This window comes from Mirounga angustirostris, unplaced genomic scaffold (assembly GCF_029215605.1).
Source record: "Mirounga angustirostris isolate CCGP_5_RB_7025 unplaced genomic scaffold, mMirAng1.0.hap1 SCAF_6, whole genome shotgun sequence".
NCBI classification, from domain to species: domain Eukaryota; kingdom Metazoa; phylum Chordata; class Mammalia; order Carnivora; family Phocidae; genus Mirounga; species Mirounga angustirostris.
The window spans coordinates 52,761,632-52,778,946 of record NW_026991714.1 but is presented as its reverse complement, the minus strand read 5'-3'; the positions used below and the strand labels follow the sequence as shown (position 1 = coordinate 52,778,946).

General features: G+C 34.9%; 1 protein-coding gene across 3 annotated transcripts in view; it reads right to left on the bottom strand.

The window, feature by feature from the left end:
* Positions 1-17,315, bottom strand: part of RC3H1 (ring finger and CCCH-type domains 1) — an 83,916-nt gene continuing 66,601 nt past the window's right edge. For 2 of the 3 annotated variants that reach the window (XM_045877425.3, XM_045877426.3), the window contains exons 14-20: positions 15,345-15,497; positions 12,947-13,160; positions 12,071-12,161; positions 11,672-11,804; positions 9,632-9,802; positions 8,613-8,728; positions 1-7,641 (exon numbers count right to left, since the gene is read on the bottom strand). In XM_045877425.3, the coding sequence (XP_045733381.1) occupies positions 7,491-7,641; positions 8,613-8,728; positions 9,632-9,802; positions 11,672-11,804; positions 12,071-12,161; positions 12,947-13,160; positions 15,345-15,497 (1,029 nt within the window). In that variant the 3' untranslated portion in view covers positions 1-7,490. The remainder of the gene's footprint in view (positions 7,642-8,612; positions 8,729-9,631; positions 9,803-11,671; positions 11,805-12,070; positions 12,162-12,946; positions 13,161-15,344; positions 15,498-17,315) is intronic. The other variant, XM_045877427.3, reaches the window with a different exon arrangement.

Sequence of the window (17,315 nt, the reverse complement as noted above, 5' to 3'; positions counted from 1 at the left end):
TTTCTCCTCATTAATTTATCATTTAATATAAATGCTGACAGAAAGCAGATAAAGACCAGATATTTACAAACCGAAAGGTGAATCACCTCCTTCTACTTGTTAAAATAACCCTTTTATCTGCAACTCTTGGGAGCTTTAAACACTAGTTAGGAGCAACATGAGGCTGAGTCAGTTTCCAAGGTAATAAAGAAAGGAAATAGGATTTTAACAAAATGTGGAATCTTTGATATAAACAACATGCACACAAATAATACAAAATTGAAAAGGATGGGGTTAATCCTTTTAAAAACCTGACAAGTATAACATGTACTTATTCAGACCCAGAATTCTGCTGCCCTAAACATCTTCCTATTACTCTTTATTTCCACCTCGCTTGTTTTGAAGGCTGTTTAAAAATTGGATATATAAACACATTAAAAAGAGAAGAAAATGGTCCATTTCAAACAGGGTTCTTTTTCCTATTCCAAAAGAACTTTCAAGAGATAAAGTCTTCAAATAAGATTTCACAGTTGGCCAGAATCTAAAGAATTATTCACAGCTTGTGAAATTTCAACCATTTGTCTTCATTTAAAAAAAAAAAGTTGAAAACACTTGGAAAAAGTATAATTTCACAAACTTTAGCAATTTAAAAATCAGCTGTCACTTTAAGACTCAATATTTTTATTTCTGAACAGGTGGGTGGAGACAGGCTTAAGAAAAAACAGGGAGCTGAGGCAAGGAAAAAAATAGGAATGCAAGAGAACTTCTTAAAAATGGTATTTTGCCTAGCACTGATTTATAAGAATAGGAGATATAAATTCTCACTATCCAAAACTAAGTGATTTCATGAATTTATAACCTGACTCAAATCTCATAGGCTCCTTTATTAACCTAAATTATTTTTGTCTTGTTAAATATACCTCTGCAGGGCACAATCACATACAATCAATACGATTGGTAAATTACACAAGCTCTATCCCAAGCAAATATGCATCAATGTTAAAAAGTTTTTTTTTTTAAAAAAAACAAAAAACAAAAAAACCCAAAATAAAACAAAATAAAATCCACCCAAAAAGGTGATAATGACTGCAGAATGTCTCGGGGAGACTGGTATGAGCCTAAAGACCAAATTGACCAAGGTCAGGGGAAAAGGGTAGCAGGGGTAATAAGGGAAGAGACCACACACAAAGAGGAATCTCACAACTGGAAAATGCTTCAGTGGGTAAAAGATTTTGTTCATCATCTTAATTCACTTTTTCCATTGCTCTTGTTCCAAAAAGTTGTAGTATCATCATAAAGTAAGACAACAAGGCCTCTGGATCAGTGAATAAAATGGAAAAAAAAAAATTCCCCCCAAGTTCCTTTCATTTCCAGAAGGTGAGAAGAGAAAGGATGAAGGGGGTTGGAATGTGGGGTGTGGTTAATGAAAATGTGGGCAACAATACACCTGGAAAAAGTAGCTCTCAGGACAGTGCCTTCGTTGAACAGAGGATGTAAAAATGATAAACAAAAGCTTAAAATACCTTTAAATCAGAGGAATATTTTACAGGGTTGTTTAGATATTATTTTAAGAATGGCAGCCAATCAATGATTACACTATAAATGGTGATTTAAAAAAAAACAACCAGGCAACCCCCCCCCCACACACACACCCCCAAACCAAAACCCAACAACAACCAGGCAACCAATTATCCAGTAGTTTCTTTCCATCCTTTTCTTGACCCTTTTAAAGCACTGGCTGGGGTGGGGGGTAAGGGCTGTCTGACAGTTTCCAGTTATAAGATGACTCTGAGTGTACAACCTAAAATGGATGCCAAAGACTTGTGAGCTCTGTCTACTCAAGAGTTAAAAACAACAAAACAAAACAAAACAAAACAAAAACAACCAGAAACAGAGAGACCTCAGTACAAGAAAATAAGTCACCTTATCTAGTATATAATATACTAATTCCACAGGATTTAACTTTCCTAAATACACACTTTTGGACACAATATTATCTTGAGGTTTAACTTCTCTCTCTTGGGTTATTGTGCCTTATTTTCTTGTGAAAATAAAGGTTATTACTCTAGGGATGTTTTGTTCAGGAATAAAATTTAAAGTAAATTCAGTGTTTGGCTGAAAATTCAGAGGCTCTGAAAACAAGGATTCCAGTGGTGAGGTTAAGTCCCTTTATCACAATAGGATTTCAAAGGACTCTTCCCACTTTGTTCAGTGCAGTATTGAAAACCCACCTATTGGGAACACATTTACTATTAAAAGGTGTTACTTTTTCCTGGTGGTGGCAGTGTCCTATTATTTATTAACATCATAGCTAGTATTACTTTTCAATTAGAATCTGTTATATATGAAAACATCTTTAGCAGTCAAAGCAATCAAACCTTAAAAACCTAATCTTAAGTTGGTATTTACTGTAATTAACAGTACCTTTTGACAAAAACAGCTTTCTTTTTCAAATGGCTCAGAAAAGTTAAATTAAGAATTTAATAAAATATTAACTGCAATCCACCTACAACTCCCAATAAGTCCTTTCAGCAGGAAAATTTCATAAAGCTGAGCTGAAGCAACAAATAAATACAAAAGTCATAGCTGTCCAAGGTAGAAAGGTATGAATGAGGACCAGCAAAATGAGTAAAATGATGACAGCAGTAAACTGTTTGCTTGTTCAGTCCCTAATGTTGAAAGTGAAATCTGCTTTAGTTTAGTTGCTCTATTTTTTTTCTAAAAGGACAGGCTGATTTTTCAGGGAAGAGATCATCTTGCAACACTATCACCAGGTATCACCAACTAAAAAATAAATACAATCAGGCTCCTATAGGGGACAAATCTAAGTAAATGCTGCAGTTAATTTCCAGGCAGGTTATTAATTTTTCCTAAAAAGTAACTGGGTCTTTCCTTTTAATAAAATAACTATCATTACAGGTGCTTTTTACAGGTAGATTTTATATTACGAAACCTTTACTCAGTTCTTTAAAATGAGCAAAAACGAAGTGGAAAAAAGATGGTAAGACCTCCACCCATCACCATGTGTATTTAAAAGCAATCAAATACTTTTTAGTGAAAAGAATCTGTTTTTCTCCAAATCTGAATATAATCTTACATGCAGTGACTATAGTTTATTTCTCACCAGTCACATGGTAATGAATTCTTTTACCCGGTCTCATAGCTTGACCATAGTGATATAGATTGTCCTTCAGCACAAGTTAAAAACCAAAACACACAAGATGCTATCATTGACAAGATAATCTCAAAAAACGGGGGTACTGCTTACACACAATATTGTAAAAGATGACATTCACTGGTTTAGAGAAACTGGTGAATTTTCATTACTTTTACATTTTATAAGGCCAGCTACTGTTAACAGTTAACTTCAGATAAATCTACTTACACAATACAATCAACTCACAAATACTAAAAGGTTTCACAATCAAAATGGCTATTTCCCCCAAAACCAAAACAGAGTAAAGCACAAGTCTTTGGCTCTCCTTTAAAGAAAACAGCAGGTTACCATTCTTAACCAGACCTTTGTTTGCCTACCAGTAGGGCAAATACCACATTTGTGCATCACTGAGTAATAACACCATTAGAAAAGGCAACTTCACAGAAGTTATTGGCTAAGCGAATTCATTTGAATGCTCTGTTTTGAGGCAGCAAACTGTCACTGTTGCAGATTGGGGAGGGCAGTGGGTAAGTCAAGGGGAATTTGCAAGATAGAAAAGGGCCAGGAAAAAAAACTTTGAGTTCTAACCCTGAAGACCTATGGAAAGTATGATGGAGTTACATATTCATGGTAGCAAATAAGAATCATACCAACTTTATGTCTTTTAGGCAAAAGAATACACGGGAAAGTCTAGGAGAAGGGAAGGGAAATAAGCTGAGAGAAGGGAATCAGCCACATTAATGCCAAATAATTTTTTATGCATTCTGAGTATTTGGGTATCTGTAGCTGGCATTAGAAATAAGTGTCTTATCATGTGAATACTATTACTAGAAACCTATGTTATAACTAACTGTTCTTTTGATTACAAAAGTAAAAAGGAATGGATCTTTGGTCACTTTAGCTTCTGTAAATCACCCAAGACAGGACAGCTATTGGACTTATCTTGTGACAGTATCTATAAGGCAAAAGAACTATGTATGTTAGGAAACTGCGTGTAGATATCTTATTTTCAGTTCTTCTACTCTTTTCCAGAGATACCTTGGAAAAAAATAAGTCAAAGTACTTTTATATTCCTAACTATAATAAGATTCTGGTTTTGTTATCTAAACAAGAGTGAACACAATGCTTATTATACTCCTACCTTAACCCTCTCAGAATTGCTCATGTTCATCTGTGATGTCAGTCTTGCTTCTGAATTCAGTGAAAAGCAAATAAAGTCATCTCCAGAAGAAATTAATATTTTACTTACTAAGTAGAAAGCATAAAAACTGTATTTCCTATCTGAATGATTTAATCTCTTAACTGTCTCTAAAGGCATACATTTTAAAAGCCAAAAAAAAAAATCAATGCCTTTCACAGGTTTTGACAAAAAAAAAAAGCAGCTGAATAGTCAAGCAGTTAAAAAAAAAAGGAGTCAAGCAGTTTTGCCCAAAAAGGCCACTTACCCTTATAGGTTCATCATTTCACAAAGTGTATCAGAGAAAAGGGGGGAAAAAAAATCCAAACTTTGGAGTTTTTATTTAATTCCTAAAACTGCTTCTGACTACTAGGAAAGTTGTAAGAATTTCCATGAGATAAGGCAGAATGACTAATTTAAAATAGGTAAGTTATAGGCACAATGGGATAGGATATCATTCTTCTGCCTTTCTACCCAACCAGATTTCCTTTAGAGTATGTGGGGCCTCACTGAAGTACAGCTAGAATTAAGGCTACAATTTAAGAGATCTGTCCCTACCCCCACCCCCAATGAAATTAACTTAAAAAGTGAAAAGGATTATTTTAAGTCAATTCAAAACAGTGGCTTTTCTGGTTTTATTCAGAATAGGAATACTATATAAGTTAACATCTATTCCTGCCTAGCTTACAAAATCAAAATGGTGAAAGCAAGGAGTGTATTTGGAGGATATATAAACAAGAATAACAGAAGTTGACTTATTAGATGTTTCAATGGATATCCAAAATAGAATTTTACTTTTATTCTGAACTTCAACAAAATTAATACCCATAAATTCCCTTCTAATACCAGAATCATTCTGAGTTCCAAATTGAACCAACTGCTTCTAAAATTTAGGAGTTATCTAGTATGTCCAAAGGAGAAATAAGATCTGCCCAAATCTGCCTACAGAAAGTTGGAGGCCAAGAATGTTGCCTTTTATAGTTATACAAAAAAATAAAAAATCTTGGGACTCTGTCAGACATACAAAGTTTCTCTCCTTCTCCCAAAAAACAATAAGCACTTACATATAAGAGGGTTTTAAGCAAAAAAGAAAACAAACAAAAAAGCAAAAAAAGCAAGTGTGTATTTTTAGGAAAGGAAAATATGGTATCAACTGAAAAAATGCCTCATCTTCCATTCAGTGCTTCTACCTCCCAATCAGTCATTTTATCGCAACAGCTGCGCTCATGCGAAAAAATCCTTAAAACATACCCAATATATATACAGATATAGCTATGTATATATGTATATATATATAATATATATAAATTTTTATTTAAATAAAAAAGAAAGCTCGAATCCCAAGCCAATATGTGTATATCAAATCCTTGACCAGCCAGGTCTGTAGGGCATAATCAAATTCAATGTGAAATAGTATATAAACACGGTGCCTTGACTGGGCAAATTAAATAATCGCTACTCAAAAGAGTGTTCTGTTTGGACTCTCCTACTGGTAGGCAATGGCAGGACTGTATTTCCCTCCCCCCTCCCCCCATTTGTTTCAGTTAACAGTATGATGGACACAGAGCTTACACTGAGGTTGTTATGACCTCAGCAGGAGTTAAGGGTTAAGAAAATAAGAAACAAGAAAAATACAAACTCTTGCTTTTACCCAACCAAAGCAATGCAGTAACTTATTACATAACCAGTGCTTTCTGTTTTAGTAGTATAATCCAGAAAGGGAAATTTCTTAAAAATCAGGCAAACAGAGGGATGGGAAGGTGACTATATCAAATAATCCCCACTAAAAACGTTTTATAAGGTCTTAGTTCAGTATAGACACATGGCATCAGAATATGTGCAGCAGAACTAAATTAAAAAAAATTCTTCCTTATTCTTTTCAACATTTTCATGAAGAATCTCTTCACTATTGTAAAGTCAAGTCTATGAAAACTGACTTTTAGGTACTTACTACCTACTGGTGCCAATGATTCTGAACAACTAGTCAATTCATAAACTACAATTCATAAACTATCCTTAAGATCTGGGCAGTCTGTATTTGCCAAATCTATTTGAAAGCCAGGGGCTTTCATTTTATTTTATACTTTTGGGTTTTGACAGTAAAACAAAACAAAACATCCACTGAAATAATATGACTGTTCATTTTCACTTCAAGTCAAGTGTTGCAGTTTTAAAACATGGTTGATTTTCCTGGGTTTTTTTTAATACATTTTATGATTTTAGCCAAAGTTTAATTTGAAAAAGCACAGCTCCAAATTTCCAACCATCAGCTCAGTACAGGTAATATACCAACCATGTATTTTCAGTACTAATAAATCACAGTTCATTCTTAAAATAATCGCCATTAAATCTAATCAAACAGCCTACAGTATTGGTCTGGCTTTCTGATTACATTAAGAGAATGAAATAGATCCGTAATACGGAAATGAGGACTTCAAAAAATTAACTGGTAATTATCTCTCTGAAATAGCTGAAATAAAAACAAAAACAAGAAACAAATCCCTCCTGAACAATAAGAAGTTTTAGTGCCATATGAAAAACATACACATGAAGCCAGTTACCAGAAAGGGAAAGAAAATTATGACTTTTAAGTAATAGCTCTTAGAAAAGTTGGTGTGCTGCACATTTTCTAATAACTAGTCTAGTACTGTCTTTGTTTCTCAAGCACCACAGAATTCTCAAGACAGTCCGGTGCTTTCTGTCTGTTTTAATTTATGGGGTTTGCGAAAGTTGGCAAGGATTGGGGGAAAGGAATTATACACTGGGTATGTAATAATACCAAAATACAAGAAAAACCTACTTCATTAAGATCATACAATTAATCAAACAGAGTGTATATATAATATCTTCTTTTTTTTTTAAAGCCCTGGATCCAAGGCGTCCAAAGTTATTAAAATAAAGTTCATTCACAGAACAAAAACAAATTTAATCTGAATTGCTTGCAGATACTGCTAATTTTCTTTTTCTTTTTCCTTTTTTTTAAATTAAAAAATGCATTAATGTGAACTATGTGCAGGGTTTGTTTTTAGTAGTGGTGTTTGTGCACATTGCCTCCGGTACTTTTCCTGGATTTCTCTGACCACTCTCAGAGAAAAAGTTTAGAAGTTATCTGTTCTCCTACCCCTATGCCCCACAAATTGATCAGGAGCAAAAGATAAAAGTTGGACTCTTCATAATTTAGGGAGCAGAAGTGGGTGTGACTCCCGCTCTCTGGGAGTCATTGTTGTCACCTCCTCCCTCGGGGTCCTCTGACAGGTTCAGAGAGCTGGTCTTGTTTGACAGGAGGCTGATATTCTCTTGTGTCAACGCTGAGCCATTTGGTACATCACTGTTAACATTTAAAAAAAAGTTGGAATTTTAAATAAGGAGAGAGAGAAAAATGATTAGTAGAATAAAATCAATAGGGCTTCTTTTACGAGTATGGAAAAATATGCAAGTAGCTTTTACAGTTTAGTTTACAGCTCGATGTCCATGCTTTAAGCACAGGGGTCGGCAAACTAAGGCTAAGCAGTGCCTGTTTTTATTAGTTTTACCGAAACACAGCTTGCCCATTTGTTTATGTATTATCTATGGCTACTTTCACACTACAAGGGCAGAACTGAGAGTTTCCACAGAGACTATAAGACCCATAATTTTAAATACTTACTATCTGGACTTTAAGAAGTTCTGACCCCTGCTTTAGCAGGCTTACTAGTACAAGAAATTATTTTGAACCCACGACAGTGTATGGATTTAAATAGCTAAAACCTAAGTCTGAAAGCAACAGGGCATTAGAAATTATTGTTATACAATCATCAGGAAGGTAACTCAGGACTTTGCAGCAAATGACTTCAAAATACCATAAGCAAATAATTACAGCTGTGCAAATAAAGAATTATTACAAATCTGTTTATTGCATGGTTGTTCAATGATAGCTGACATGTATCCTTCCACCTCTAGATGATACGGGATAGACCAAATTAAAAACCAAGGGGATGGGGTGGAAGGTGGATTTGAAAGAGGCTAAATATCCACACACTTTAAAGGACTGGAAAGGTCTACACCAAAATGTTAACACTGGTTTAAATAAACTAAAAAACGGGAAAGAAGAAATGGAGCCAGAAAAATTCATTTGTTAGGTATTAACAGATAATTCATTCTTGAATCTGTTCTAAAATTAAGTTTTATTAACTAAATTTATGTGAAAATATTCTTTTCTCAATGTATACAGAATGATATTTTTAAAAGCAAATCATATTTATGAGGGCACTTCTGTCAGGACTGGATAATATAAGACTATGACAACGTCCCTTCCTTTACCTAAATGTCAATGTAAGGTCCTCAGCTGGAACCTTATTTTGTGGTTCTGGTTGTCCGTTTTCGGCTTGCTTGCTTGTATTCAATTTGCTTTTCATGTCCAGAGAACACTGGTTCTCCTTTGAAAGAGAAGGAAGTAAATTCAATTGTCTTCTATTTAATGGTGCTAATGAAAGAGAGACCAAATACAGATAATACAAATCGATAATTCATATATCATATATAGTTTTATAAAATGACCAAAGAAATGGCCAGCCTAAAAGAGAGGCATACACGATGATAACAACAGAGTACACTTGCTCACTATCCAAGCTAGAAAACAAGGGGGAGAATGCCCCAAGTTAGAAAAACTGATGACTTAGAAAAGGTAAGCCAAAATATAATAACTACCTATAATACACTTATTGAAAGCAGAAAAATGAAATACCCCATTTATTTGCTTAGAAAGAACGTGAAAACTATTCAACAAAAGAGTCAATTACCATGCAACCTGGGGGAATGGTTCAATCCCCCAAAATCCACAATTTACTAAAACCAGTATTCATGTACTATGAAGCAAACCCTAAGCATACCCATGGATACAATTCCTCAAGAAGGAATGTGTAGATTGCATTTCACTCATAACAAAAAACAGGTCTTCAATAACTAAAGGGCTATAAAAACTAGAATGCTATTTGTGAACACATTTGCAAAATCATAAACACCATCCCCTCAGCTTCCCTAATCAGTATATTAAACAGTAATTTAATAATGTCCAATTAACTGCCTTGTTTTCCCTGAAGTTTTTCATAATGCAGAATCCTAAGACAGAGAACACACTCAAACCAAAAAGGAATGAGAGGAGGCATGAATAAAATAGGGAGATGGCCCATTTTCATGAGACTTATTCTAAGTACTAACCACTCACTGGAGTGCCTTGGGGTGAAGATTGTAGAGCTCTAAAACCATGAGTTCTGGGACATCACTGCACAGCTTTCCTTTCACCTCTCCCAGCTCCCACCCTTTCCCACCAGAACACTCACCATACTCAGTTCCCGGGTTCTCTTCCCGATTTCCCTTTCCACCTGGTGCAGTTCCAAGCTCAACTGCTCACTTGAAATCATTCCAGGCCATTTTGGAGGTGGTGGTGGGGGCTGTGACTGGCCTGCCAGGGTGTTCACCTCCCTCTGCAACACCAGCCTGTTACTAACAGCCTAGTGCATAAAGCCAAGCACATATACAACTCAACACATTTCACACCATGCACAGAATGACCAGGCCCAATTTCAGACCACCGCCTCAAGTAGTTTATCATGAAGATATTTGCAATAAAAATGACACTATTAGGCACTGTCTCTTTGAATGTCATTTGAATTAAAAAAGAAAAACTAGGGGATTTAAACTTAGTAAACAGTAATTTAATCTTACGGATAAATTGCTCTTACTTTATTTGAAAGAGAAGTATAAATGCACATCTTTTCCCCTCTTTTTTAAATTGAATTTTCTGAAGTAAATCCTCCAATTTATTTCAATGAAACCTCAGTAATGGCAAGAACTTTTAACCATACTGAGTTAAATATGTGGCAAACTTCCAAATGATGCTGATTATTCTTTTGGAACAGAAAATGGGTCTACAAATTTCAACTAAGATAAAAAGCCATGAATTAGTAGGTTAAGGAATAATACTTGGAATTAATGGTCTGAATCCTGAAAAAGTTAATCAACTAAAGAAGGACATAATCAGACACAGCATTTTTTTTTTTTACAATAGGAATCAGCAAGAAGTTCTAGACCAATGTAAATAAAATAATGGCACAAGAAGACAAAATATGAATATTACATAGTTAAAAAAAATTCTAAGCCTTATTGCTTACATAAGAGCATAAGTCAGACATGTGTTCCAAAAAAACAATCTCCTATTGGCCTTTGTAATACGGGAATGTAAGATAGAATTAGTTAAAAATTTATTTCCAAAGGGAAGCCTTCCTTATCAAAGATCTTGGTAGAAAGATAATGACTAATGTTCTGACAGTTATCTTTTTCTCCAGGAGGGAGCCATGTATTAATCAGTAGAATGTCTTCAGATTTCTAAATTCAAAGAATATGCTCCCATGTAAAGGGTAATGTAAACAAAACCTAGTCTTCTTTATATGGCACTTCGAAGGTTTTTAAAAATTCTTTGTTTTCAGGGGCACCTGGGTGACTCGGTTGGGTGTCTGCCTTCAACAGGGTTCCTGGATCAAGCCCTGCACTGGGCTCCCTGCTCAGCAGGGAGTCTGCTTCTCCCTCTGCCCCTTCCCCCACTTGTGCGTGCTCTCTCTCTCTCTCAAATAAATAAATAAAATCTTTTAAAAAAAATTCTTTGATTTTAGATATTTTTTCTCTTTAAGTGTCAGGCAGCATGGTGGAAAGAACACTGAATTTGGAGTAGGAAGACTTGGATTTGTATTTCAACTTCTGTGAAACAGAGGGACTATACCACTTGTCTAACCTACCTGATAGGGTCATTGTAAGGGTCAATCAGGACCTGTGATGGTCACTTATAAACAGAAAGAACTATATTAACGAAAGGTACAACTGCTATACAGAGGCTATTCTCTTTGGAAGTCTATTCTTTTTTGAAGTCTAGAGTTAGTTGATTAACTTTTTAAAGATTCAGACCATTAACTCCAAGTATTATTCCTTATCCTACTCTTTTTTAAGTTCTATCTTTTAAAGATATATAAATAAATGCTAAGAATTAAAGGAAATAGAATTTTTTTTTAAATTAAGAAAGGCAGTATGAAAAATGAAAAACAAATGTTAAGCTAAAAGCATTTGTTAATAAAAACTGTATACCTTAAATGTGCCATCAGGGAAAATTTTAGATAGTCTGTTTTCCATAGAATAGAAATTCTGAATTTCCTATTGTCCCACACTGAACTTTTAAGTACTTAAATTCTTTGAAGAACAGACACCGATACTAACTCTTTAAGGAACAGACCTTAAGTTTTTATGTTCATAGTACCTTAGAAGTTCTTCCTTTTAAAACTCCTTTGAGAACCCTCCAAAAATTGGAATGAAAAACTATCTGTAGGCGGTACCTCTAGTCCACGGAGCTGAGTCTGTTGGCTGATTTGATGGTTTAGTTGTTGCAATTCCAGTCGTAGCTGTTCCCTCTCAGCAGACGGAAGGGGTTTTCCATGACTGGCCACTTCTGACATGGACAGTCTCTCCCTTTGGTGGGAAAGAAAGGATGGAATAAATTTTAAGTTTTATTAAAAAAAAAAATTATTGATCTAATATAACATTTTGTGTCAACTATACTTCAATTGAAAAAAAAAATTGAAAGAAAACAAAAAACCCCCCTAGGTTTGATCTACTACTGTTCTGACATAAAAATCTGTTATTTCACTATGAAAATAATAAAAATTATTGACAAGAAAAATAAGAAAAGCTGAATAATTTTAAAGGTTTATAAAAGTAAAAAGAATGACTCATACCTCTCACTGAAGTGTCCCTGAGAAGGTATGTTTTGATGAGGTGAATATGGAGATCCTCCCCAGCCACCGTGGGTTCCATATGGACTATAATCTATAAGAGAATAATTTACTGTGGGATGATGCAATTCAGAGATTTCATTCTTCATGTAAGGTAGCCATAATCTGGGGTGCCTGTGTGGTTCAGTTGGTTGAGAGTCTGCCTTCGGCTCAGGTCATGATCTCAGGGTCCTGGGATCGAGCCCCACATCAGTCTCTCTGCTTGGCAGGGAACCTGCTTCTCTCTCTTTTCCCCCACTTTCTCTCACCATCTGTCTCAGTCTCTCTCTCAAATAAATAAATAAAATTTTAAAAAATAAGGTAGCTATAATCTAAAAGGCACAGGCCTATTTTATACACAGCTATCTGGAAAGATGTCCACTAATTAAAGAGGATACTGATGTTTGTTTTTTCCCCACTGAAAGATAACAGTCTTTGGATTGTATCTTTCTTTTCTTTTCTTTTTTTTTTTTTGGTAGGGCTTGAACTCATAACCCTGAGATCTAGACCAGAACTGAGATCAAGAGTTGGACACAACCGACTGAGCCACCCAGGTGCCCATTTCAATTATTTAAAATGAGAATGTATTATTTTAATAAAAGCAACAAAGCTATTAACACAAAACCAACATAGGCAATCTTCACACAGAGACATTTTAGTTTGTACCCTTAGAATTCCCTGGGTTATAATTACCTTTCTACAGGGATAATTCCATGGAAGAGTTTAAAAGATTACTGCCTTGTAAGATTATGGAAAGCACTCATACTAAATGGGGAGTAGGGATGGGGGCTGAAAGTCTTGAATATGAACCCACTAGATGAGCTTACCTTCAATTCTTACCTGAAATATTAATAGGTTTTGTGGGAGCTCCCTGAGGTGCCATAGCCTGCATTGGACCACCACCCTGATATATTGTTTTGGAGGTTCGAGAGATGGCACCAAACCGCGATACAGTTGGTCGGTCTCCAAATGGGATAAGGTCATCATCACTGGTTTCTGCAGCTCTTCTCTGAAGATCCAGTCGTTGATCTCTCATTCCTTTACTCTCCACATTCTGGTAAAAAGTAAAATGAGAAATCCACCCCACACTTAGATCTCTAACATTTCCACAGCTCTGTGATAAGGTTTAAAAAAAAAAAAAAAAGAGTATAACGTTCTTATTGGTAGGACTAAAATAATTTGCTTGTCATCATAAACACTGCTTTTTAAACCTCTGATTACTCCCCGCAATAAGAAATATATTTTACATCATGACCCAGTACATATATATACACTCTAATATACAGATATAATTTCATGACAAGTATTTACCTCTACTATACGTGCTCTTGTATTTATATTGTTATTCTAAATTATTCCTTAAAAAAAGACCCATCACAACCCACTCAATTTCAAAACTCAATAGTTAGAAAACCACTGCCTAAAAATATTAAGTAGCTGACACAGATGTTTCAAAGGGATTCCAATTAGAAAGACGTAAGTACCAAGAGAAATGGAAACGGAAATCTAACTGGTACACCCTTGCTATTCAAAATATAGTTTGAGGAATAGCAGCAGCAGCATCAGGTGGGAACTCATCAGACATGCAGAATCTCAGGTCCCACGCTAGTCTTACTGAATTAGGAACTACACTTTAACAGGTTCTAATTAGACTCCAACATAATTTATATGCACACTAATATCTGAAAAACACTAACAGTCTTTCACCCGTTTGGGAGATTTTCAATTATATCTAGGTTAGGTTGACAAATATTTTTATTCTTTAGTGATTTAAGGAAATGAGTCTTTTTTTTTTTTTTTTTTTTTGAGAGAGAGAATGAGAGACAGAGAGCACGAGAGGGAAGAGGGCAGAGGGAGAAGCAGACCCCCCGCTGAGCAGGGAGCCCGACGCGGGACTCGATCCCGGGACTCCAGGATCATGACCTGAGCCGAAGGCAGTTGCTTAACCAACTGAGCCACCCAGGCGCCCGGAAATGAGTCTTATTTTGCTAATTTCTGTTACTTTAATAACCCTCCCCCACTTTTAAAAAGATTTATTTATTTGAGAGAGAGAGAAAGAGAGAACATGAGCAGGGAAGGGGGCAGAGGGAGAAGGAGGAGCAAACTCCTTGTTGAGCGGGGAGCCAGAAAAATAAACAAATAATAACTTGTGTGTGTGTATGTGTATGTATGTATGTGTGTGTGTGTGTGTGTGTATAAAATACCAGTTATCATACAATGGTATTTGATAAAGTAGTTAAAATGAAAGAACCTGACCTATAAATTTGGATACATCTCAAAAACAAAGTTGAATGAAAATGCAAGCTGAAGTATATAATATATATAAGGTCTATAAACATACAAAACAAAATTGTTTAGGAATAGTAAAAAAGTATCCATGAAATGATAAACTTTCAATTCAGGATAAAGGTTACCTCCAGGGAAGAAGGGAGGAAGAAAAATGAGATTAGGGAAGTATATACAAGAAGATTTAACTATTTCTATAAAGTTTTATTTCTTCAGAAAATAAAGAAGCAATCAAGATAGTTACATATATATATAAAGCTTGGATATTAGACATATAAAAATAAAGTATAATACATTTCAATATACCACAGTTGACTTGAAGCTTCCTAGCTACAATTCTGACAAATACTACTACTGTTTCATTAGATTCAACGTCATTGTTTAAACTTCAGAGTTGTAAGAGTTATAATTTACTTGAACAAGAAATCCAAGATCCTGATTAATTATGCAAAATAAACTAATTTTGGTTCTAAACAGTTGTTGGCTTAATCGTTGGCTGCTCAGAAATACAACAAATGCTCTTCTTTGTCTATCTAGACATGTATTAGAAGATTTATGTTTATACCTGAAAGAAACAAATAAAAAACCCATATAAACATAATTCAATTCACATCATATAGAATATGGCCTGAAAAAAAATTTTTTTTTTTAAAGATTTTATTTATTTATTTGACAGAGAGAGACATAGCGAGAGAGGGAACACAAGCAAGGGGAATCGGAGAAGGAGATGCAGGCTTCCCGCTGACCAGAGAGCCCGATGCGGGGCTTGATCCCAGGACCCTGGGATCATGACCTGAGCCGAAGGCAGACGCTTAACGACTGAGCCACCCAGGCGCCCCTGGCCTGAAATTCTTAAGGAAAGCTCAATTATTTGTGTCTTCACTATTAACAGGGTCTGACTTATTTGGTTTCTCTTCATTTGTATTCATTGTGGCTTAGTTATCACACATACCATCATTTCCACACTCCCTGCTGCCACCACATCTTTGGGTTTTGCATCTTTGGTTCCAATGTAGGAGCCGATGGTGTCGCATGACCAGGGAGAATACTGGCTATAATCATTTCCTTTGTATTTCCCAGCTACCTTCAAGTCTTCATCCAGAAACTACAGATGGAAAAAAAAAAAGAAATATATATATGTCTTATAAGTAACAACACAGAGAAAACAGAAATTTCTTAGAACACCATGCTAAAGCAATATAATGATGGTTACTTTATCTGTTACAACAGAAGATTTCTGTAGACTATGAAAAATATAAAACACGTGAAGAAAGATGTTTAGTTTATACCCTTTGTTAGCAGAGGGTCAAAAACAAGTATCTCAGTATCTTTCAAGGAATCAAGCCAGGACTTTTGAGGAGGTTTGCTCATCCTCTTCTTCATTGGAGGATCAACCCTTGAGCTAATATGCACCAGGCCCTAGTTTTGCTGGACACTCCTCATTGTTTCTTTCAATAACATTTTAGGTAAACAAGAGCACTAACAACTACTTAAAATGGAACTTAGAATGTTCTATAAAGTGCATCATGATGCAGTGACTTTTTTACTGAAATCTCTTTAACAGCATTAATTCGTATTTTAAATAAATTCTGGTCCTTAGGTTGATTCTGTGAAGTGAAAAGGGTAAAGATATTGAATCTTCTCAAGATGAGTTCTGAAATTATATAATAACTGAATAGCTATTCTAGGTCTAACGTATTTTTTTTTAAATCACAATATTCACATTTGTGTAAAGTTTTACAGTTTTCAAAGTGCTTTTATGTATACTACCTCAAATGTTCCTCAGGTCCATGTGAGAACACAGCTGATCTAAGGCTATACCATTAAAGGGCAGAACTAGAACTAGAACTTTATCATATATATATATTGAGATACTGATAAGATAGGGGATATTGATATATCTAAGTGGCTCTATGCCTCCCCCCTATCTAAAAAAAATAAAAAACTTTTCTGAGTCATCATTACTGGTTTTCTATAGTGACAAAGGGTTTTGCTGTTCATAAATATTACTCATTTTCAACCATAACTCCCATTTCTACTGTTTATAAACTTTTTTTGTCCTATCTCAATTTAAAAATTTTATCTCCTTTATTTCTCTTTCACATGCAAACTTCATGTAGAACAGCTAGCTTTTTAAAGATATGACCTACTAACAAGAGTGCTTACCCTGCTGCACCCTAATATATTATGTGGCTGGTAAAAAGAATTAGATAAATTTATATACTGACAAAGAAAGACAACCAGGATAACTGGTTAAGTAAAAACAATAAAAAAAAGTAAATATAAACAAAACCTCAGGATATATTACTAAATGATCCTATTAAAAAGTAATAGGTTAGTTCATGTACACAAAAGTTGAAATATATTTAGAAAGTTGAAATTTATAATAAACTTACAATGATACAGAAAATGGGATGTTGGAAAATTTTCTCTATGTTATGTATTTTTATAATGTATGAATTTATTTTTATTTATTTATTTGAGAGAGAGAGTGTCAGAGGGGTGGGGAGGAGCAGAGGGAGAGGAAGGAGCAGGCTCAATCCCAGAACCCCAGGATCATGAACTGAACCAAAGGCAGATGCTTAACCAACTGAACCACCCAGGTGCCCCAAAATGTATGAATTTAATACAATTATATGTAGGTTGTTTATAATCAGAACTTAAGTTAAAAATATAGCCTTGTATGTCAGTAACTAAAATAATTCTAGATAAAATTCCTTAATAACAAGGCATTATTATTATATTTATTAGAAGTAAAAAGAAAAAAGCAAATTTAAACAGTTATTATTTACTGAATGCCTGACATGTGCCAGATGCCTTGTGTCTCAGTAAATCTTTACCACACCACTATGAAGTAGGCTTTATTATGCTGGATTTACAAATGGAGAAACCTGAGCTTCAGAGTTTAGGGAGGCTAAATAAC